Source organism: Symphodus melops (genome assembly GCF_947650265.1).
Source record: "Symphodus melops genome assembly, chromosome: 6".
Lineage (NCBI taxonomy): Eukaryota > Metazoa > Chordata > Actinopteri > Labriformes > Labridae > Symphodus > Symphodus melops.
In genome coordinates, this window is record NC_136696.1 from 13,392,371 (window position 1) to 13,415,852 (window position 23,482).

The following is a 23,482-nucleotide window of genomic DNA, read 5'->3' on the forward strand; positions in this document are numbered from 1 at the left end:
GAATGTTTTATTGGAGATCAAACACTGATTCACTCGAAGTCTAAGTGTCTTTTGGTCTTAAAGAGTCTCGCTCACTTAGCCTCAATCCATGTCTGTTCTCTGAGCATCCTGGTTGCCTGATTGGGTGAGTCAGACAGACTTTTTAAACTAATCGCTTCCATCGGGTCGGCTGGGTCTGGCGCATTATGGTGATGAGGCAGCAGATTTTGTGGTTAAATCTGGCAAAGTGTCTTACATGACGAGGCAGGCTGGTTGTTTTTTTGTTTTTTTTAATTGGGGTTGGGGGGGGGGGGGGACAGCTGAACCTTTGGGGCCTGTCACTAACTCAAAACTTCAAAGCAAAGGTTTGACCGGGGGCTGGGAGGCAGTGTACGATTGAAAGGGTTAGGGGGCAAGCATCGTCTGTAATTGTGGTCTGTGAGGGTTTGGGTTTTTCTGCAGGCTTGCATATTCTCCTTTAAATTTTTAATGTCTGCGGAGCATGCCTGTGCCAGTCCCAGCACTAAATGCAGCTGGAAGAAGGAGACCAAGACCTCACATAACATGGCAAAGAGAGCTCCCATACGCACACATAAAACCTGTCAGACAGAAGATACTGCAAGAGGCCCGCTTTCAGTCCAAGGCCACGAACCTGGGAAAAATCTGAATGAGATCATACTGTCAGTTCATGTTGGAATGCCTTTTATTTAAACCCAAGACCGTTATTGTTGGAAAGCTTTGGGACACACTGGAGGATAGTAGCGTTGTCTCTGACTTCTTCCCTGATTAAAACAAACAACAGGAAACTAAATGAGTGTGTCCCTCCATTCGTCTTTCTCTGTGTCCGCGGTGACAGCATGATTGTATGTTAATTTGTATGCCTGTTGTCACATGGGACTTAAGCTATTCAAATGAACAGCAGTGCGCTGCTGATCCCAGAGCACATGTGTGTGGAAGCCACTCATAGAAACACACACGCGCTATCCTTTCTGTGTTTGTAGTTAAAGTCCATCTATAGGAATAAACCTCAACAAACTATAGGAATACCCAACAACACTCCGCTCTGTAATTATCGTGTCAGAACTGCGGAGCACTGACGCTGCCTGGCTGACTGTCAACGCTGTGGGGAGATTAGGATCCCCCTGCATTTACTCGCCCTCTGCCAAGGCTTTTTTTTTTTTTTTTTGTCAAAATATGACTTAAATAAAACAAACAAGCAGATTGTGTTGTGAAGCCCAGGAAAAGAAACTTGTAAAGATTATAATTAAGTTGAATGCATCGTAAAGTCTCTCTCCGACTCGATGTAAAAACACAACGCAGGATCATAAAGAGTGAAAACAGCAGGACTGAGCTGTTTATTTACTTCACCCAGAAACCCTGTGTGCCTCGTTCTTTGCTGCAAAGTTTCTTGTTTGACACTGCACATGTACACACGGATGGCTGTAATCAATAAAGGAAGAAATAAACAGATCAGATATGACATCAATGAGGCTTTCCGCTGTTTGTTTTGATTTGGTTCTTGTTTCCAGTGGTGTGCGCTTTACATCGACGAAGAGCCAGTCAGATTGTTTCTTTTGAAGCTGATGGAGGGGGGCGTGTTTTCACACTGATGATGTTAGGAATAGTCTGAAAATGTCACTTTTGGTTGATGTTTCCTCTCCCCTCTTCCTCCTGGTCTGTCCTATAGGTGCTTCGTGGGGCTCAGCTCATAGCAGTGGCGTCAGCTGATGGCGGGGCTACAGCAGTCGAAGGCTCTACCTTGCCCCCTGACATCCAAGTGCAGTACGTCCAACTCGCCCCTGTTGCAGATCACACTGCCGCCGTCCAGGTAAAACACACACACAAGTTATCAATATGCCGCTATCCTCTCAGATAATACAGACACACCTAATTTTCATGTATAACTCTATTGTATGAGTTCAACACGTTTCTTCCTTGTGATTTCTTTTTTTTTTTTTTTTTACTTCTTGAGCATTTTTTCTGCAATTAAGCTAAACCACATAACCACAATTTGTCAGCTTCCCATTACTATCTCTTTTCAGTCATCACAGCTGCATTTCACATAATAAAGTGGAGGACATGCAGTGTTAAAAGGAAATGAGAGGTCGTTGGTAGATATCGCTAAAACACCGTGTTGATTGAGCTTGTAAGAACGCAGCGACATGTGGAGTCGGGATGGTTCACAGACGCACAGCACAGTTGTCTTTGAAGTGGTCAGGTTAGCCCTGTAAAGAATATAACAGAACAGCATGTTACCATTGTTTTCTCTCCGTTTTTTGGAATGTTTTTTTTTTCCCCTTTTATCCCTGTAAGATCTCTCCCTCGAGTTTGAACATTTTCTCCGCTTTCGCCCCGACGTGAGTCAAGTCTGGGTTGTGTTGTTGTACCAACAAAAGAGAACTTCAAATGAAAAGTGGACCTATAAAATACCAGTTGTTCCCTCCTGTAATTCTCCCTCTAGACTGTCCTCCCATTACAACTACAGAGAGCAAATGTGGATCACCTGATTTTTCAGTGGAATCTTCAACTCAGCCTCTCACTTAGAGCTTGTTGTTGTTGTTGTTGTTGTTTTGTTGTCTGTCTGTTGCCAGGTAATTGTTTTCTTCCTCCTGTGCACAGGTAATTAAAGCATCCTGTATTAATTAATGCTTTTTCTTATTTGGATCAAAAACAAACGGGTTCATTCCAAAGCTCTCTGTCTGCAGCGCATGCACACAGATAAAAAAAGAAAACGGTTGGAGCATCATGCAGAGTAGCTCCAAGGTCTGTGCTCCACGTTGCTTGGCACGGTCAAACCGATTGTTTACTTTACTGATTTGTATGGAGAGGATATTTTTCCCATTGTTTGATTGTAAACAGGTTTGAACACAACTCAACAACGTTGGCCAGAGTAAGTCATCAGCCTCGGGTTCATTAAGGGCACATGGACAGAATATCTGTCGATTAGCAATGCGCTGTCTGTTGATCCAAGAGTTGTTAAAAGCCGATTGACAACGGTCCCAATAATGATGTTCCAACCAAATCGGTTGTTGCTAACATGCAGCATGTTCAAATAGACTCTGTTTAACCTTGAACAGAATATTAACCTAACAGTCTATCCATCCAGTGTTCAATTACTGAACAGAAAACTCCCTGCATGCAGTTTAAACACTTAAAAAAGAAAAGAAAATATCATGGACATTGAATCTGTATTGTAAAGGCTTATTGCACTGATTGAGTCAAATAGCATATTCAGTATGAAGAGATTGATAAACACATCTATCTGGATCCAGGTGGGTTATTATCACAGTTCTTTTTTTAATATCCCTTCATGTACACGAATGACATGTAATTACAGACCATCCGTTCAAGAGTTCACAGAGAGGTTTACACTGTTCTTTTCCCCCGTCCTCAAGTGTTGAATTGAGTGAATTGTGAATTGCTCTCATCTGTCTCCAGACATGTGGAAGCATTTATACAAATTCTTCAAAAATTACTTAGACTTTTGTATTTATTTATCTCTGCATTTTTCCTCTCCCTTAATTTAATGGTTTCTATTACACAAAGTCGATAACATGAGGGAGGGAGGGAGGGGGGGGGGGGGGGGGCACTGAGTGACATTTTTGCACGTTTGCAAAAAAAAATACAAAACGAGGGCTGAATTTTCATGCAGCGTGATTCATCTTCGGCCCGGGTGTAAAATCTGTACAAACGAGCTCAAGGAGGCTTTGACGAGAAAATGCCAGACCGGTATCTGATTGATACTGTTCAAAGCAATGACCGATTATCCATAAGTATTTACAAGTGGAGATCTAACATTTCAACATGTCCAGCATTTCATCGTCTCTTTGAAACACATGTATGTACGCTACTTTTACTAGGAACTTGTTTTCTTACCCCCATTGGTTCCATTGCATGTTTTCCGTGTTGTGTTTGTGCTGCTGTGGAGCAGCTGTGCTCCACTCAACACTGTTGTCTAGTGACAGCATGCTGGGCCGGGAGGATTAAATGTTGCAGGTGTGTTTGAGGGAACCTTTGGCATTCCTTCGAGGAAGAAGTGAGTCACTATTCATGGTCATCATCCAGGACTGAGTCATGAGCCTCTCTCATCATTTGTTAAGGACTTTTTTTTTTTAAGCCGCGCAAAACCTTCCGTCTGACGCGCACCTTTGAGACAGTCCGAGGGCATCAAAACACACAAAGCTCATCACTTATCACGTCTCTCTTCACCTAGCACTTGGCCTGTTTTCTCAGCCATTTTTTTCTCCTTGTGTATTTCTGCTCTGATCTCTCCTGTCAGTTCTATGCTCCCTCAGAAAAGAAACGCATTTCCTTGGTGCTACACTTTACTCATGTAAGATTATCTTGTGTTTTTTTTGTGTTTCAGGCGGCTGAGTTGGCCCCGGCCCTGCAATCAGACATGGAGGTGAAAGAGGCCATCCAGGGTGCCATACAGGGAGAAAATGGCGAGGTGGTCCAGATTGTCACATCTGTGGCCACATGAGGATTCTGTACAGCTAAACGAAGCACCACAGCATCACCTAACCAGTCTTGGTTGAACATAAAGAGCTGAACAACTGCTTACGCTCTGAAAAAGGAATCGAGTCTAAAACAAGTTTTTTAAAAACTGATGAGAGACGGGGAAGAAGCATTTTTTTTTGTTTGTGTTTTTATTTTCCTCTTGAAACTTTAAAGATTGTTGCCAACCAGATGTCACCATGTGGAAATGTTCACATTGAGCTTGAAAAGACCCTGATAGGCCAAAATCAGCTGTGGTCTTTCTGTTGTTTTCTTCACCAGAAGGACCTGGCCCATCGCAAAACACTCACAGTGGGATTATAGTCTATCCAGGGAGGATGATGCTTATGCAGACCATCACCCTGCCACTTCATCAGAAGAGGCGCTTGTTTACATCAGCATTGGAAAATAGTGGAGTTCCTTGGAGTCAAGCTGCTTGGCTAACTCTAAAAAAAACCCCATGAGGGTCTTTAAAACCCTTGAATCCCTACTCAAACAACCAGTACTTTACTCCGTCTTTTCCTGTCATTCTTGTCACAATGGACTGCAGTGGAACGTAGACTTAGCTTAAGACAGCGAGGCTTGGTTGCAATTATTCTGCTTCTTTGTGACAGTCCATACTATCTCTCCAGGCTGTGATCTCGGCCGTCTGTTACTCCTCACAGCTCATTTTCATAAAGATTTTCCATAAAGCTTTGTTTGTTTGTTTGTTTGTTTGTTTGATTCATGTAATTATAAAAATATATTTGGAGGGCTTGAATTGTGAAGGTAGAAGACTATGAAATAGAAGAGATGGTGCCAGTGGAAGACATTTAAAGTTTCTTGTAGAACATCAACGAAGCCCTGAAGTTGATCATTTCCACCCGCTTTGTTTGTGAAAGATACATTCATGTGAATAAAACATGTTTGTGGTTGCCATAAAAAAAAAGTGGTTTCTTTATTCATTTACTCTTTTTTTTTTTTTTTTTTTTTTTTTTTTGAGCAGACTGGATCACCAAAATAGCTTCAAGGATTCCCAAGACATGACATTGCTTTCATCCGAGACAAAGCAGACAATTGATGGGAGCGTGAAATGCTAGTTTGGTTTTTGAGGTTGTGTTTTATGTCGAGTTAATTTATTTACTTTTTCTCAAGTAAATGTGTATCATGTCAACTTCACTAACCATTGAATTGGACTACAGGAATGTCATCAGTACTGCCAAAAAAGCAGGAACAAAACAAACATTTACTAATATTAAACAAGGTCTTAAGAAATATTTGTGCTGGTTGAGACTACTTTAATTACAAATCTTCAATTCCACTGTGATGGCTGCATGGACACGTTTGTTTCTGAGGTAAAGCACAGAATGTGTTGTTTAGGAGTGATGTTCAACTGGTGAAGAATTACTCTGCAGTGGACTATAAAACAGATAAGCGAGACAGTCTGCGGCTGTGTGTTACTTTGGAGTAGTTTCCCATGCTCAGTGTGACGTAATCGTATATTTTGGAAGGGGAGAAAAAACCAGGCGACAAAATGAACTTGATAAAATAACATCCATAGTCTTGGCTGCTTCCTTTTTGCCTTTTTTTTTCTCTTGCCTTTTTGTTTTTGCTGTCTCTGACCCACATGTCCCCCATGTCTCAAACTAAACTTCTGTTTCTCATGTAAAGGTCCACTTCCTTCCCTTTAATACTTCCAACATACTGGGCAAGAATATAAAGGGATATACTTGTGGGTCCTCACTTTTGAAATAACCTTGGTGTTGTTGAGTTCAAATGTTGTCTTGGACGACTGTATCCCCCCTGTGTGACCCCTGCTGTTACATTTTGGACTTGGAAAAGAGACTTCGCTTGATACGGCCTCTTTCTCTTCACTTTTACAAGCCTGGGATCCATCCAAGAGCTGGAGTGGTTACCATAGCAACAAACACTCTCTCAGGCTGCCTCGAAGACAACCTGCTGAAAACAGATATGATAGACGGAGAGACGAGATTGTTTGGAAGCAGATCGCATGTTAGCTGGAGAAGGGGTGGAGTGACGGACAGAGAGCATTCATTGCATCTTTTTCTTCCTTCTCTGAGCAGCACTGTGTTCTCCTGCAGTGGTGGATGCTTTGCCAGAATCTGTGAAAAACATGCAAGTACCAATCTCTCCTTGGCTGGGTCTTTCACAGACATGGAGGAGTTATGTGATGGTATAAAAAAGATAAGCAAACATATTTGTTCACAAATTGTGAATCTTAGGGAAACAAAGCTCACTGCAGCGGGATACTGTCTATGGAAAGGTTACACAAGAGCGGTAAAGTCACAGTTCACAGCATTATCCTATTTATATAATTTATCACTTGCTGGATTTTTTTTACGTTTAAACAAAGCATGTTATACTTGCTAATAAAAACATTTCCTCCACAAACATCTTGGGCCTATGATCTTTATTTTTGTTACTGAATTTCTTTATCTTTTTTCTTTAATTTCTTAAACTAAAAGGTTTCTGTATGTTTGTGTGGAATTAAAATTAAATGAAATTAAATGATCATTAAGTTGAATTTTCTAAAATTAAACTGCCTATCTGGTTTCCCAAAGCTGTTTAAAAATGTTTCGTTGTGTCTTTATATCTTTTTTCCTTTCTCTAATGTATTTTTTAAGTGTATCTAATTGCTTTCCTTTCTTCTCTGAATATCCTTTGTAGATTGTTTTAGAACAAAGTAGACTCAATTTGAAAAGTACATTTTTCTCTCAATAACTGCTGTTTAACCTTACATCAACTCGAGCGAGGCTTTTAAAGAGATCGTATACCCGAAGTGGCGGTCTGGAAACGAAAGCAGCCTACAGCTTCGTCCGTGTTACCGAAGCCTCGAATATAAAACAAAAATGACTGAATTAGAAGCAGAAGGGAATTCCTTTGACTCATAAAATCAGCACAAACAGTGAGGAGTGGGAGCGCGGAGGACAGCTGAAGAAACGTGGATGGGAGGAACTCCCTTAGCTTAGGGACCAGATGTGAGGAAGAGGAGGGGTACAGACTTATCCAGAGAATAGTTACAAAACTACTTGTTGAAAAAGCTTCTTAAAAAAATCTCTGCAGAAGATGACAGCCCCGACATCGAACTCGAATGAATGCTACCCACATTAGCGTCAAAGGTAAGTTGGACGTTTTGTCAGTATTGGTAATTGAACAGCGCACGTTACGTCGGTGAACTAAAGGTGAATTGCTAACGTGATGACGTGACGTCGGAGGAAACGAGGCTCTATTTGTGAGGGCTATATGAGCTCTCCACCGCTAACTTCTGTGGCGTCTGCTTGATAGACTGTCTTTAGCCTATTAGCCTACATTACAGCAAGTCAACCCTGTGATAGAGGGTGTTGTTTCACATACTGTGGCTAACAATGCTGCTGGTAAAAGGTAATAAATGTCTGAATGTCATTCAGTTGATAAGTCTAATTTATGGTCCAAAACCTGAATAATACCACAACCAAGTTTTGACCAAGTATAACCAACTTAGACATCAGAGATTCAAGCACTGCTGGTATCATATCTTGATTACTAGGCCAGCCTTGTTTTATGAACCTCAGCACCTTTAACATCTCATCGAACTTGCTGATATGAATTGTCTAAACTAAAGGCCTTGACACAATAAACACTGTGGTCTGTTTGGTAACCAGTTGTATTAACATCTAATCCCATTATGAACAAATAGCATTACAAGGTATTGAGTTGTTGATAATTAGTATGGATAGTGTAAGCTTCAGGGAACGTGTCTAACAAGATATCTGAGTACTTTTACTATGTCACAAGGCAGGGGTTCAAACTTTTTTAGACCATGGACCCCTTTCAAGTGAAATTTTTTTTCAAGGACCCATAGTATAACATTGATAAACATTATGTTAATACAATAAATTAATGTACTATGTAGTACTTTGCAACAATAGAAATAGGCGACATTTATACTTTCCAAGTAATTTTATAATAAATTAATAAATAATAAATTTTATAATTTTTATAATCAAGGTGTTTTTATTTTTCTGAGGTTTTTTATTTCTTTTTTTGTTGTGATATGAAGTGGCAGACATGTCCCAATCTCATCAAAGTTGATCTGTTGGCACCAAACTAGGAATATCAAGGAATATCAAGCTGCATTTGGAGCCAGCACACTGACCTTGTTGTTAATACCTTGAACACAGTGCCTGATATTGAACATCTTCTGATCCAGCTTTTTCTTGTTCTTTTTCTTGTGGAATGCTATTTTGCAAATGGCAGATGGCAACTTGATTGATAATGTCTGTGAAAATATGCATCAGGGTAAGGCTAAAGTTTAAAAGACTATATTGTTATTGCTATGTAGGCCAGGGACGGAAATGACTGCATCCTGCAGTGTTTGTCTTTACACTTAGTAAGTTATATCATCACAGAATGGTTCTTTGTTTTCAGACGCATTTGGGACTGTGAGAGGCGGTCAAGTTCGGATTCTGATTGCATGGGAGAACGACTGCTTGTTTGTTATCGAAAGCTCTCACGTGATGAAAGGAAAGTGCAAGTTTCTCTACACTGAGCAGCCGTGTAAGTGCTCTGAGAAAGGCTGTATTTGATTTACTTCCTCTTATCTTTGTTATGGTAAAAAACATTTTTTTGCTAGATGTGGCATGCAGTACTTCACTTCGTCTGGAGCCAAAATTGTCAATATCTCATAGCGCGTTTCTTTCCAATAGTACCAAGAGGTCAGCTAAGAAAAACAAGGACTCAGAGGTCTCTGGATCTGTGAACACTAGTGGCTGACACCATCTCTGGTTATGTTCATACATTAACCTATCAGAGTGTCACTCTGTGTGTTTGTGTGTGTCTACAAGGTTAACATTTATTTACCATACCTCTGTGGGAAGAAAGAGTTGATTCATTGTGTTTTTAACATGGCATGGTGTCGGCACCTTTTGGTATTTTTTGTGTTATTTAGGGTCCTGCACTAAAAGTACATATTTCAGGCCAAATTCCAAATCCAAGAAACCACCCAAGTCACAGCGGACAACACACAGAAAATACCTGTGCCTGCTTTAAACTCACATTTGGCTGGACAGGCTGGAAAAATTACAACATCATTGAGAGAAAGCTGACTGTACTCATAAAGCATGTATGCTGCAAGCAAAGTGTTAAGTGGAGATAAAGACCTCTTCTGAAATTGTAGTGGGCAGGGTAGGGAACAAGAAGTTCTTTGGCTCACAGATTTTAATGGGATAAAAGAATTACACAGGGAGATATGAGAAGAAGAGGAGGAGGATGGCTTGAGATCAACAACATGATTTCCTGTTTCAGGAGGGCTTAAGAGAAACAAAGGCCTGACACCATCCCAAAACTGTCATATAAGCTAGCATGACAGGTGTCTACTTAACAACAGACACAGACATTATAAATATAAGCTTATCCTGATAAAACGTTTCTTTCGAGAAATAATAACGACATATCATGCTACACAGTATAATCTAAATACAAGGTTTTAAATGGTTTCTGTGGACCTGTTTCTTTAAAGGTGTGTTGCATTGTGGGTTTTTGTAGCATCAACATTGCTAATTAAGCTAGCAAACACCTCTGACTAACTTCAGTGAAGCTTTATGTCTCCTTGGCCGCCACAGACAACATTCTCCCTCAGCATGGAAAATGGTTAAACATTGTTTAACGAAGTGGTAAGTTGTGACAGTAAGCTAGCATGTACGACACCAGCACCTTGTCACTCGCTCACTGAATCAAAGCACATATACATACTTTTTTATCTTGCCAGTCCAACCTGTTCTTTGCTTCTCTGAATTACCGAATTGCCTTGTGGTGAGAAAGCCCTAGCTTGTATGGAAAGATCTTCAGTTCTCTCTACTCAGTATTGACTGACTGAAGTTGTACCTGCTCTTTTGTAAAGTGTATTGAGAGAACATTTCCTCAGAATTGGCACTAATCAAATGGTGATTGATGTGAAATTGACAGCAAGAGAAATGTTGCTTTTAGTAGCCTGAATCATACAACTATTTGCATGTTCTGAACAAACAATGATTTTTAAAGGATAAAAAAACCTGTCTTCCTGCTTGATCTCACAATATAGTTAGCCATTTACTGTGATCATTCAACTGACATAATCAGCTATTGTCCAAACGATGTTATTGTTTATTGAGGTTTTGTTTGGGCTAGCTTTCGTGACTTTTGAGGTTCATATTTATTATTATATTCCTCGTCTTATATCTAGTTTTAAAACATCATTTAACAAGCCATCTACAGTACATGACATATTATGTGTGAACATAAAGTTTGAATCCTCCGGTACGCAACTAGTAATTATACGGTGTTATCAATTCTTCTTTCGACTGGTATTTAAATCACGTTTGGGTTTTTAACTCATAGACCCCAATCAACACTCATCACTGCCTTAGCACCTTCATGCCTCAGCATGGAACACCAGTCTCTCTCTTTTTGTTTTTCCTTCATGACATCCAGAAAGGATTTGGCATAATGTAGAAAACAGAAAACTAGAAGCAGATCTTCATTTAATGCTTCACACTGAAACAAATTAGATGTACTGTTTGAGTTTGAAAAACAGGAAACAGGGAGGAGGATGTAACGTGAATCTGTCAGTTCAGCCTGAGCCATTACAGTTTGAGTCCAATCATGGTCCCCAGCTGGAGGATGACAATGATTCAGGGTTGTGCTGTGGTCATGATGCAAGTGAAGACAGAGAGGGGAAAAGTCCGGGGACTCTGTTGCCTTCCAGCGCTGATAATTATCTTTGCAATCAGCGCTGAACAAGAACCTTTTCATTTCAAGCATCCACCCTGCCTGCACCACTCAGCCATACGCAGCCTATAAGAAAATGAGGTGCATGTTGTCGTACTCAGCTGAGTCTTGGCTCTGCAATAGTTTAGTGCAATTAGAAAGTAAGATCAGGAAATAACCACAGGCCATGGTATCACTGCTCAGTGACATGATGGGGTGAGTTTTCCTGGAAGTGAAACCTCATAAAATCTGTAGAGAAATATGATTTAAACCTGAAAGACTGGAATGCACTGAGTGAACTCACAAAATCTAACACAACATCAAAGTCGGCCAGTTTGTTGTGTAGCCGCAAAGAATTAGTGAGGAAGTTTTAAAAGTCATCTGAATCTTTGGAGAATACACATTTAATTGGAATATGAATGTGTGCACCATAATGATGTGTTACTGCAGTGCTTAATCTCTGCTGTAAACAGCTTTAGTGGTACCATATATATCTGATGCGTGTGTGTCTGTTTGTGTTTGTGTGTCCAGTTTAAAGGAGACTCCAGAGAAAGCGTTCATGTTTTAGTCTTCGCCATCTGGTTCAGCTCTTCTTGATCACATGTTTAGTGGCTAGAGGAGTTTGGTTACAATACAAAAACTTATAAACACACAAACAACACAGACACACACACACACACACAATTGTGAAATGCAAAATTGTGAGACAATTCATAAAAATAAACAACTTCTCAGGCTGATTAAATTTGGCACAGTATTGATTTAATCTGATGCAAATATTATGTACTCCAAGGTCATTTTAATTTTAAACTTTGTGTCAATGAGGAAAAAGGGGAAAAATAAAATGCTTACAGGACCAGGATGCTAACGTTGCTTAGTCCCATTGTTTGTTACTCACACAAGTGACAATAGATGAAGTCTGCTATACAAATAAACATTTTGACATTATGTCAAGCAACTGCAGTCTTTTTCACACAACCATGTCCAGATGTCTCACTTTGACAGTGAGTGGCAAGAAGAAATATAAACATCTGTTGTTACTGGCACAAAACTCTACCGTTCTTCTCTACGTCGTAATTAAAAATCCTGTCTGTCTGTCTGTCTGTCTGTCTGTCTGTCTGTCTGTCTGTCTGTCTGTCTGTCTGTCTGTCTGTCTGTCTGTCTGTCTGTCTGTCTGTCTGTCTGTCTGTCTGTCTGTCTGTCTGTCTGTCTGTCTGTCTGTCTGTCTGTCTAATATACGTTTCACAGTTTGCTGAGATTTCTTTGCTGCAGTTTTACTTCTAAACTTTTCTTTATTCTGTACAGATGGACACTTGGAAAGTTTTCCTTCTGGCAACACGACTTGATATCTGAGGTTGATGACTGTGAGTTGCTTGATCAATTGAGCTAGCTAATTGCTAACGTCATTCTCATGAAAAGGTCAAAGGTTAAAGTGAGAACTATAGATTAAGTTAGGACTTGCAGAAAATCCTCAGTGAACTGGTTTATAACAAAACAATCAGGCCATCAACTGGTTCTTTTCACACTTTCACTGAATCAGAGCTCAACATCATTGACCAGTTTAGACAAAGGTATTAAACTTTACTTATTGTAGCAGATATGATCATATTAAAATTGATTAAAGATCATCTCAGCATCAATATCTTCATAAAATATACGTACTATAACCTGCAAATAGATCATGTCTTTAATTCTATGTAGAATAAAACTATTGTTACCCATACATCATGGGATGCGGTGCTGATATATTCAGCGTTCTGTCTCATCAGTCATCCTTTCTTCTTCGACACACACATGCACCAAACTCCAGCGATGAACTACCTGCTGTTAAAGTGACAGCAGTTCTGATGGATTTATCCTCAGGTAGCATCACCGGGTGGTAAATTAGGCTTTTTATCAGGCTGTAATTGCTGAGCTCATTATAAAAATTGGGTCACAAAGCTGTCGTCGGTGTTGTCTTGGCATCAGTTGTCGATGATATAATGCCGGGGATGAAGGAGGAGAGACTAAATGAAGGCTCAGCAACAGAGAGCTCCCTGAAGATATATTGACAGAATTATGACATAGGATACCTGAGAATGTGTGTTTGTGCTCTGTACTGTGTGACATATTACTCATATGTGTAATTTACCTATTTTTTATTGAGTCTGCCAACTCAGATTATATTTGAGGATAACCAAACCTTAACCAATACTTTAGAAGAAGAGTTTATTTAAAATCCTCTCCTATCCTGGTCTTCCTTGTTAGAAGGATAACAGATTAAGTATGCCAACATTTATTCAAAAGTTCTCTTCCACTTTGTACTTCCCACAGTGATAAAAGACAGCTGGAAGCAATTGCATCAGAGCTGAACTTCAAACTCATGAAGATTTTTTTTTATTTTTTTACCTTTTGACATATCTGTTTTCTTCCCAGGAGTCTGTACAAGCCAAGCTAACCATCCATTGACTTCAATGTCCTATTAGTGACAAGACATTTTAGGCAACTAAATGTAACTCGTATGAGTGTGAACGCCAAAATAATAACAGCCATAATTCCCGAGTTTCTCCAGATAGGAAATGTGTCATATTCGTGAGCTGTGTGCTTGTTTGGTGCAAAGGAAGCTTTAAAACAAACCCTGTGTACCTCGGTGTAATGATCTGTAATCTGAACGTCTGACTCAGCTGAACACAACTCCGACAGAAGAGTCATTCTGAAGAGCGTGCCAGACATGTTGGCCTCTCCCACATAATGTAATTGATCTGAGAGCAGATATTCAGACAGTTAAGTGCTTATAGGAAGAGAATTGCGCCGAACGTCCAGCCGTCTACTACAATTATTCCTGCTTAACCTTCATCCAATCCTTCAATTTACATAGGTCAGCAGGATTGAGTCACTGTAGTGGTGACAGATTCTGTGTGAACAGTAGTCTGAGTAAATATTTATAATGGAGGCTCTCATGTCGATGTATTATGATTGGACATGTGATCCAGGTCATTACTGAGCAAGGCCTCTACTCGGAGATATACACATGGTGCTATGAAGTCACTGCTGGTGCTGACTGAATGTAGTTTGATTAGCAACTAGATACTGGTCATTACTAATCCACCTCTCTATTAGACTATATATGATTTCATCTCTCTCTGCTTGGATTGCTTCCTCATGTCAGGCCTCAGGCTCCACAGGCCCACACAGGGCTGGAGAATAGGTGGGTTTAAGAGCCCCTATAATAGGTCTTATAGGCCATCTTGGAGTCCCCCTGGATGCTCGAGTGAAGGGGGCACAGAAGCCTGCTGATGAAGACGTGGGTGGTGGGATAATGTGAGGGTTGTTAGAGGGGCATGCTGTGCAGGTTTAGGAAAAAAAAGGGGGGGGATTTGGGTTGACACATCCTTGGGCTTGCTTGGCACTGATGAAAGAAATGTGGATCTTTGGGATGCAGGAGCAGATTCTTCCAGCCAGATCATCATGGTCATGCATACATCCAGACACTAGAGGTATTGTAAGTGTGTGTGTGTTTGTGCTCTGCCTCGGGGAAGGGTAGATTACTAAGTGATTAGGGCATGATTCCAGTCAAGTCAGTTCAGCAAAGTCCTTCATCTGACGGGTCTTAAAGACAGGATATGTTTCATGCATCCATAATTTACACAGGGGAGCTGGGGTTGTCAGTTCTACCCCAGGTGGAGTGTACATCTGTCCAAATGATCTGTGTCAGGAAAAGAGCTGCAGAAATTAGGAAAACAGCTGCGGGCATTTGTGAAAACACAAAAACAGTCTCACCCCCATTTTCCGCTGAAAAGGGCTCGCAGCATGATCATATGACAGACAAACTGTGTCGTAATTTATTCTGCTTGTCTCTCTGGCTATAGCTGTCGTGGTGGTGGTGGTGGTGGGAAGCCAGAGGCGTCAGTGGTGGAGGAGCACCCAAAGTTTAGGAGAGAAGGAGGAGAGGAGTCCTTCAAAGGAAATCAACATGAATCACCATTATCTGATTTGTGGCATCCTTTTACTTTTTGCTGTGAGAATATAGTTTTGTTTTTTTGTCCCAGCGGCAGACTGCTCTGTGTGGGTGATATTTTCCTGTGTTTATCAGCAAAAAACAAAATCCATTCCAGGGTGATGCTTATTTTCAAAGAGGCACAAGGAACATGTGCATATCCAAGCCTCATATTCCAAAATCTGTGCTTCTTCTTTTTTCGTAATCACATTTTCTTTTAGGACACATTGGCTTAGTTGTTATGTTTTGCCTGTTTCTATTTGGTGAGGTTGCATAGTTAACCCAGCGAATATCATGTATATTTTTGATTGCACGCCTTAAGAAAGTGCTCGGAAAACTTTCTGCTTGTTGAGCAGCTCCTTTCTCACAGAACAATGCTCAACAATTACCCGGCCAGCTGAGACAAGCGTGTGAACAGCATCAGCCACACTGACTGAAGGAGGCTAAAGATATTTGGTTTCCTCTGTGTGGAAAAAAAAAGCAAATGAAGTGCAAGGATTATATCATTCTGCCTGCACAGTTCATGGTAACCAGAGAATGAAATTCAGAGTGATTTTGATAAGAGCGGATTGTTACTCAGACTTTGGCAGAGGCTTTTTTGGCTGGAGTGACCCTTTTTCTTGTGTGATGTGGTGCTAGAGCGCTGGATTGAATCCTCCTGTACAGATGGTGTTTGTGCTGAGCTATATCTGTTCTGTCTTTCTAGAGATAGATCCATATATCTGCTCAGGGAAAATAATAGTGTGCAGTCCATGAACCCTGAAAAAGGAGGCCTGTAGGCCTTTTACAATAACAGCTTTCCACTATGACAGAGAGCAGCCAATCCACCTTGATTTAAACCATATGCATGTATCGAGATAATTCTTTTTGATAGAGAACACTCCATAAAAACTCTTTTCATTGTAAATTTGGATTCTATCAGTGGGCCTTGCGGGCCTGATGATTATTATGACGGTTATTTTGGGGAATGGGGACACATTTAGTCTATGAATATTTACTTACCAAGACCACAGTGGTCGTGAACCACAGGTGACTGCTACAGTGCACACACAGGCTTAAGATCATACATGAATACAGGTGTGTTGGGGAGTTATTATTTCGCTCAATGTAATTAGAAAGAAGTTCATTTCAAGACTCAACATTTTGGCGGTTGATGCATTTTTTTCGCTAGGTCACATGGATGATTTTTTATTTAATTTTTAAATTTGATGTACTTTATTAATCCCAGAGGGGGAATTCTGGTTCACACTCTGTTATTTTAGAGACATGCTTCTCACACACAGGCCTGAATCACACACATGCACTAGCAGGACTTATGGACATGCGTTAATGGAGAGATGCAAGAGTGCGGCTGCTGCCCCCACTGGAAGCTCCCCCTGAGCTAGTGGGGGGTTTGGTGCCTTGCTCAAGGGCACCTCGGCAGTGCTCGAGAAGTAATCATGGCAACTCCCTCCGCAGCTCCCAGACCAACCAATGATGTTGATGATGTGACATGAACTTATTTAATTCTAGTGACTCAAGCCAACAATGTTATTATTTCTGTGATATGTAAGCAAATCTGGGTTTGAGGTATCCCTGATGTCCTGGAATGTATCAGACTATCAACAAACAACTGAAGAGTTGTTTTCTTGTCCTCTTACAGAAAGACCTGACAAAGAATGTATTTGTAGTTTTTTTTTTTTTTTTTTACAGATCCGCCGCTCAATGTGTATTTTGGCAAAGTTTTGACATTTTAATTGTACTCCAATTTACAGTGCAACTGAGACTCACGAGAAACATTAATATTTGCTTTGCTTTTTCGTCTGAACTCGCCTAAATGATCAAGCTTTTAAACTCCTAGGAGTAACAGGAGACAAATATTGTTATCACCCTTTGTCTTAATGTCTTGTGTGCTAAACACTACTCTTTTAGAAGTAGAGATGTTCACATGACTAACTAAATGATTAAACATTGTCACCTTTGCTAGTCAGCACCAGAATAACAAACGGTTAAACTAATTATGAATATTCTTATTGAATCTTGTGTTCTGGAGAGTCTTGATTTGGACCCAAATACACAACGTGCCAAAGGGAGGGATGGTGAAGTCTCAGGATCCGGTGAGTGGGGGTTGTGAAGTGTCCAAGAATCCCGACATGGCGCTCCAGTGAGCGATCAAAAGACAATCTGAGACAGGCAGAAAAATGTAAAAAGTTAGCTCCACAAGCGAATCCAAAAAAGACACAACGTTACTTCACGGTTCGAGGTTGAATTCCTACACACTGTTGTCAGAACGATCTCGTGATGAGTCAGAGACAATCTGCTGGTTTTGTACAGCCCGGGTTGATTGCTGATGTGACACACCTGGTGCCTCCTGAGGAGAGAAACCACACCCACCACAAAAAAACAAAATACATGCAGCTGTGTATTATAGTATGCAGGCGGTTTGTAAGTGCTGCTCAGAGAGGCAGAAGTGTCATAGTTTGGTTTTGTGTAGGTTTTATTTCAGTGTTTTGAGTTCTGTTTTATTAATTCCCTTGTGTTGCCTGTTTGTCTTGTGTGTTTCTCAGTTCAGTCTTTAGTGTTTCCTGTTTTAACTTGTAGTTCTTCAGTGTTGTCTTGTTTCCTGCCTCTCTGTGTTTCCCTCCGGTCTTGATTGCCCTGATTGTCCTCACCTGTGTCATTAGTCTCACCTGTTTCTGATTACCCCATGTCTATTTAGTCGCAGTGTTTCTTCCCCTGTGTGTCGTTCGTTGTCTTTTGTAGTTTATAGTCAGTCGTGTGTCTCCCTCTGCCCCTGTGCGTTCCCTTTGTTTTTTTCCTCCTTGTGGATTTCCTGTTGGTTTTGGATGAACTTTGTTTTCGGACACTTTTTGTGAGCAGTTTTGTTTGCCTTTATGTTTATTAGATCTTTTTACGTTGTCTGCACTTGGGTCCTCCTCTGTGTTTTTCAACACCGACTGTGACAAGAAGAGGGGGAATAGCGATATTCACCAACCATTCTTAAGAACAAATTTGTTCTTTAATCCTACTTACAAACTTTTGAAGAAGAATCTGAGATTCATCGTTTCCTTCTGTGAGATTTGTTTTTTTTAACAGAGGTTACGAAAAACTCAAGAGTACTCTTAGGCACATCTGAAACAATACATTCCCTATAAAAAAAACATTTAGTCAATATTTTCATGATCATACAAATCAGCTTAAAATAAATACAATACACTCAACAGGTCAATTTGCACATGCCTACATTAAAGATGTTTACTGTGTCCCATGTGTCTTCTCTTGTTCCTGATTACTCACACTGCTGAATGAAACTGAATTGTTTGCTGCAAACCTCCAGCAGTATTGTGTCCACTTCACAGCTGCAAAGGTTCTTATAGGATTCTGGTGCTCTGCCAAACATCTCTGCGACCTTATTTTTTTGCTACCAGCATGTTTGTAGGGCTCTGCCCTTATGCCCTTTTATGGTCATTAGTGGGTGGTTAGGGTTATGCTAATTCAGAACAACGTGCCATGCTTTCAACTTACGAACAAAAGTAATATAAGAACACGGCTGCGAACTATTCAGGCATTTAAAAATGCTTGGCGGAATCTGACGGAGAGTCTTCTTAGAAATCTTATGAAATTAAATACAGAAACACGTAACGTATAACATTATTTTATCAATAAAATTAATATTTTCTTTGTCTTACCCATAACTTGTTTGAAAATATATTGATCGGACAATTTGGAAATTTTGTTTTGTGATCTAGAAAATGGAGGTAAGGTTGTGTGTTGGTTCATTCATTTCCATCTGTAAGTCACATATTTTCTTCTCACATTTCTCTGCAGCTGATCCTTTTTTGGCTAGTTGCACCAAAGAGCACATTTTATCTGAACCCCTTGTTTGTCAGCATTTTTACGCCCCTGTGCTCTTTCAGACTCGGATGCATGCCGTGGCTTGTACTGTGTACACATTGCATAGCTTGTCTAAGTGGCTACTGTACTGTAATTACTCACAATGTCTTCCACATGTGGTTCATGTCTTTTACCTTCGTAGCTTAGCAGGCTCTAGAGACAGAGATGACCCCGAGTCACCTTGTGAGCATGAGTATTATGTTGACTGAGAAGGGTCTTCTTTCATGTCCACAGATTTAAATTATTCAGTTTCAGGGGGGATACCTCTGCTGGAATACTAATGATCCCATATCAGAAAAGTGCACCAGATCATGTTTTTTTCAAGAAGTCATGTTTACATTCATCAATTGTTGGAATACTTTGTAAAGATGTACCGGTACTGGCCTTGACTTCTTATCATTAAACTTAATTTGCTTTATTACCAAAACAACATGAGGCTTAGAATGATGCATGCTGAATCCAGTTTAATAAAGTCCCTGTGGAAAAAGTAATTACCGTTCCACATGCCACAGCATGTTTTCAGGCGATTGAGAATCAGACTTATCATTGAAAATCAACTGTAAAAGGGATAGTACTGAACTTTCCTTTTAAGGTTTAAGTTTTCTTTCTTCTTATTTATGGCTCTTTTGACAAACTCCAGCAGAGATAGATCACAGATGACACTTTCCAACTGGACTGACCTCTAGTTTGGAGTCATTGTCAGTATGTCAATGAATACCTCCCCTTTAGCTGCAGGGTAGAAATATGCATATGTTATAATGTTCCTTAACCTATAAGGCTAATTCAAAGAACCTTGCATTCTGTCAAACAAACACTCGGTCTACACAATATGCAGCTGGAGAAACATCAGTACTCGCTGCTGCTGTTATTCATCCTGTGTGGAAAGTTGGATTAGTATAAATGTCTTTCATTTCCTCACAAGTTTCCAAAATTTTGAATCTTTCTACCTTCAAGAAGTGGACTCGTTCGTCACCAAATATCTGTCTTTTCTCATATTATTACAGTCCCTTTTATTGCTGCTTTGTGTGTTACTGCCTTACATTAAATGCATGAATAAAGGAAAACAGTGTTTAAGAACACATCCCTCTCTCAGTCTATAGAGTGGGCCCAGATTCAGAATAAACAGAACAAAACTGTTTGAGCAAATGTGTTTTCATTGGCTCTCTACGTCTTTGTGGATCTCCGGAGTTTGATTGACAACGCGTGCTTTCCATGGCTTTAAGCGTCAATTCAGAACATTCCGATCCTTTGTGTTTATATCAGTGTTGGAACATGGAAATCATATTTATTTGATTATCTTTAATATGCATCCTTTATATTCACACAGTATCTTTTTTTAGTGATAGTGATCCAGAGTTTGAAACACTGCATTGGATGGGTAGGGCTGCTCTTTTGTCATTTTTCTTGATTGATTGGTTTGAATTATTGCATTGTTTATCTTGCCAGACATAGTCAGGGTTGTCATTTGACTTCTGAAGTTTGTCCAAGAAGCACTGAAGCAATGTCTTTTTTTCATGGTTAGTTCCCTCGTGGAGCGGGAGGGGACAAAGGGAATGAGAGAGTTGCATTGTGAGGATCAACTCAGTGCTTATTGATTGAGGATTGCCCTGGTTTAGCTTTTATCCAGATACATATTTTGAGAACCATTCCTCTATCCTCACTTCTGTCTGAGTGTGTGAATAAAATGTTTCTACTCTTGTCCCTGTTAGGAGAGTGTGACCAAGCAGCAGAGAGACAAACCAATCACTCAGACACTTCAACAGTAAGTGCAGGATTATTATTTTCACTCATTTATAATGTATGTGTACCTTCTGTACATGTACAATTTAAAGAGCTGTATTTTTTTTATATATATGATTGACAAATGCATCACCATGGAAGGACAGGAATTGCAATAAAGGAAACAAATGTACAGTATGTCATGATGAGGTAACACTTTATGATTGTTTCTATAAGTGAGTTTAAAGATTTGAACTGATATCACAGTGACTCAGCTCGTTCCTTCGTGGAGGTTGATCTAAGCAATGCTATATCCCCTGTTGATTCTGATCATCCTGAGAAGACACACGTGTAACAGTCAAGGTAGCTGTTTTTACTTTTGAGAAATGAGTTTTCAACATGTTTTACACAACAATCCAATTATTATTATTATTGTTATACATTACATGATGCAAAATAATTCCAAAGTTGCAACCAGGTTTGCATACTTTGCACTTTTCCTCTTCTGGGCCTCCTCCGTCCGGTCTTCCCATGGGACACTCTCATTAATTAAGACCTCTTGTTTGGACCCCCCCCCCGGACATCAGGACCATGTAAGGCCTGAGGATGTAAACAGCCGTGATGTCCAGGGACCTGAGTTGTCTCCCAAGGTCAACTAAGAGCGTGAGCAGTCCACTCTGGGACTTGAGTTGAGGCTGTGGCTTCTTTCCAGCTCGGACAAAGATGATGGCGTGCTTCAATGTGCTAAGGTGTTTGCTGTGGCTTATCATGGCGTAGATGACCTTGGTCCTCCCTCCCCGCCTGCCCTTCTGCGTGCAGAGCTGGCAAGTGGGTGAGTCAACCAGGCCCCACCCGTACAGGTGGGTGGGGCTTGGAGTGATGTTGTACACGGATTGGACCAAGAACTGGAAGTGGAGAGCTTCCAGAGCTCTGCCCAGGAGATCTTGCGGGCTGTTGTGGCATGTGGCAAAAGTAAGCTATATTCAAATATAAAATATATTAAAAAATCATCGAATTGAGTTTGTGCTCTATCCTAGTCTGCTCCGAACAGTGTTTTAGTATTCTGCGGTCCCTGACTACACAGTCTTACCTTCCTGATAGATACAGATTCACTTATTCTTGATTTGAATTTGTCCTGTATCGTAATCCACCTGAGAAGGTCTTCTCAAGCATTTCGGCTCACAGGTCGCTCTGTCTGTAGGGCACAGCCTCATGCTGCCCCAGAAGCCACACAGAGGGTTGCTGTGGTGTTAAAATCCACTCGCAGTCTTTATGTCTCAACAACTCCCCAGTTCTCAAAATAATATTAGCACTTTTTTTAAAATAATTTGTAATCATCTTGCCTTGACATTTTGTAGACTGTCTGTTTGCAATTTCATTAACTTTAAACCCAAATATACTTTTTGATCACATAATCTTGTGTAGTGTGGACTCAAACATTCTCTACATCATCAATCAATGCACACACTTCATGCAATGAATTACAAAAAGGACGAAATTCAAATGCAAATCATAATACATAGTTTAATTGAGTCATGTTTCATGTTTGCAGAATCACATAACCTCTCTAAGAAGTATTTCTGAGCAAAAAATGAATTTATGTGCTTCATGATTGATTTACATATTATCATAGGTTAGGAGCTGAGGAGAGGGGATTCATCTTCAGAGACTTGAGCTTTAGCAAAGACTTTAAAATTTATAGTGAAGGAGTTGACGTGAGTCTTCTTTTTTCAAAGATCGATTTTCCATCTGCGATGGGGAACATTATGATCGTAACTTACAGAACTGTGTTTGACTCGGTCAAACTAACCTCCAAAAATCATGTTGTTCAGAATGCACCAGAGGGGAAGCTTTGTTGAGTTTTATTGGCAGCTTAACACGATAGAGCAGAACAGGGTTTTCAACTGTTGTGTGTGTGTAATGCCAGGCCCAGCCACTAGGGGGCAGTGATATAGTTAAAGTGATGTGCAGAAAGGATGATGATTTACCTACAGGTGTTATACTTTTGTTTTTAGGTGGTTCAAATGTTTTAAAACAGTTATTTCATGTTGATACTTTCTTTCTTTGATCTGCGTGTCCTGGCACATGTAACTAATCCCCTGTTGTCTTCACCTTGACATCTGATTTCATGATTAGCCTCAGAGAAATGTTTGTATGCGAATCAAACTGAATCTTTAAATTGCTACCAGGTAGGTTTAGTGCTACCTCTCTTCAAGAGGAAACAAAAAGCCTGCAGCTTGCAGGTTTATATATAACTGATTAATTAACGTGGGGGAAATCCACATAATATAAACACCAGGTTTCAGATCAGTTTCAGGATCGATTGCCTTCAGACCTCAAGGTCCTTCTCCCAACAACAGTGCCCAGCTGAATATTAAACACATTGAGAGACTAGTAACAGTCATCCCTTAATCCATAAGGAAGTTGCTCTAAAGTATCTTTGTTCTAAAATGAAGATAGTTGGGATCAGGTTTGGAGTAAAATGTAAACTGAATGTTTTCCTTTGGTGTATCACTTTACAGTACGCTTCACCCTCACATAGTAAATACTGCAAATATTCAGTACCTATTATCATAAGGATTGCAATTACATTTTGAAAAAGCTTATTTTGCTCTCTCTTTGAATCTCTCAGTTTCCAATAGTTTTCTTGTAATCCAAAAGTGTTTGATTTGTTTCTTTTAACACTAATAACTACAAAGCTTAGATAAGATGCAC

General features: G+C 40.1%; 2 protein-coding genes across 5 annotated transcripts in view; both read left to right on the forward strand.

Annotated features, from left to right (window-relative positions):
• banp (BTG3 associated nuclear protein) overlaps nt 1-6,559 on the forward strand; it is a 30,704-nt gene extending 24,145 nt beyond the window's left edge. Inside the window, exons 12-13 of the mRNA XM_079346888.1 lie at nt 1,667-1,807; nt 4,346-6,559. Of these exons, the coding sequence (XP_079203014.1) occupies nt 1,667-1,807; nt 4,346-4,462 (258 nt within the window). The 3' untranslated portion in view covers nt 4,463-6,559. The remainder of the gene's footprint in view (nt 1-1,666; nt 1,808-4,345) is intronic.
• A 646-nt stretch (nt 6,560-7,205) lies between these two features.
• Nucleotides 7,206-23,482, forward strand: part of znf469 (zinc finger protein 469) — a 185,229-nt gene continuing 168,952 nt past the window's right edge. For 3 of the 4 annotated variants that reach the window (XR_013779239.1, XM_079345953.1, XM_079345954.1), the window contains exons 1-2: nt 7,206-7,595; nt 20,758-20,810. The gene's annotated coding sequence lies outside the window, so the exon portion shown is untranslated. Of the gene's footprint in view, nt 7,596-20,757; nt 20,811-21,321; nt 21,732-23,482 lie in introns of those variants that run through there. The other variant, XR_013779240.1, reaches the window with a different exon arrangement.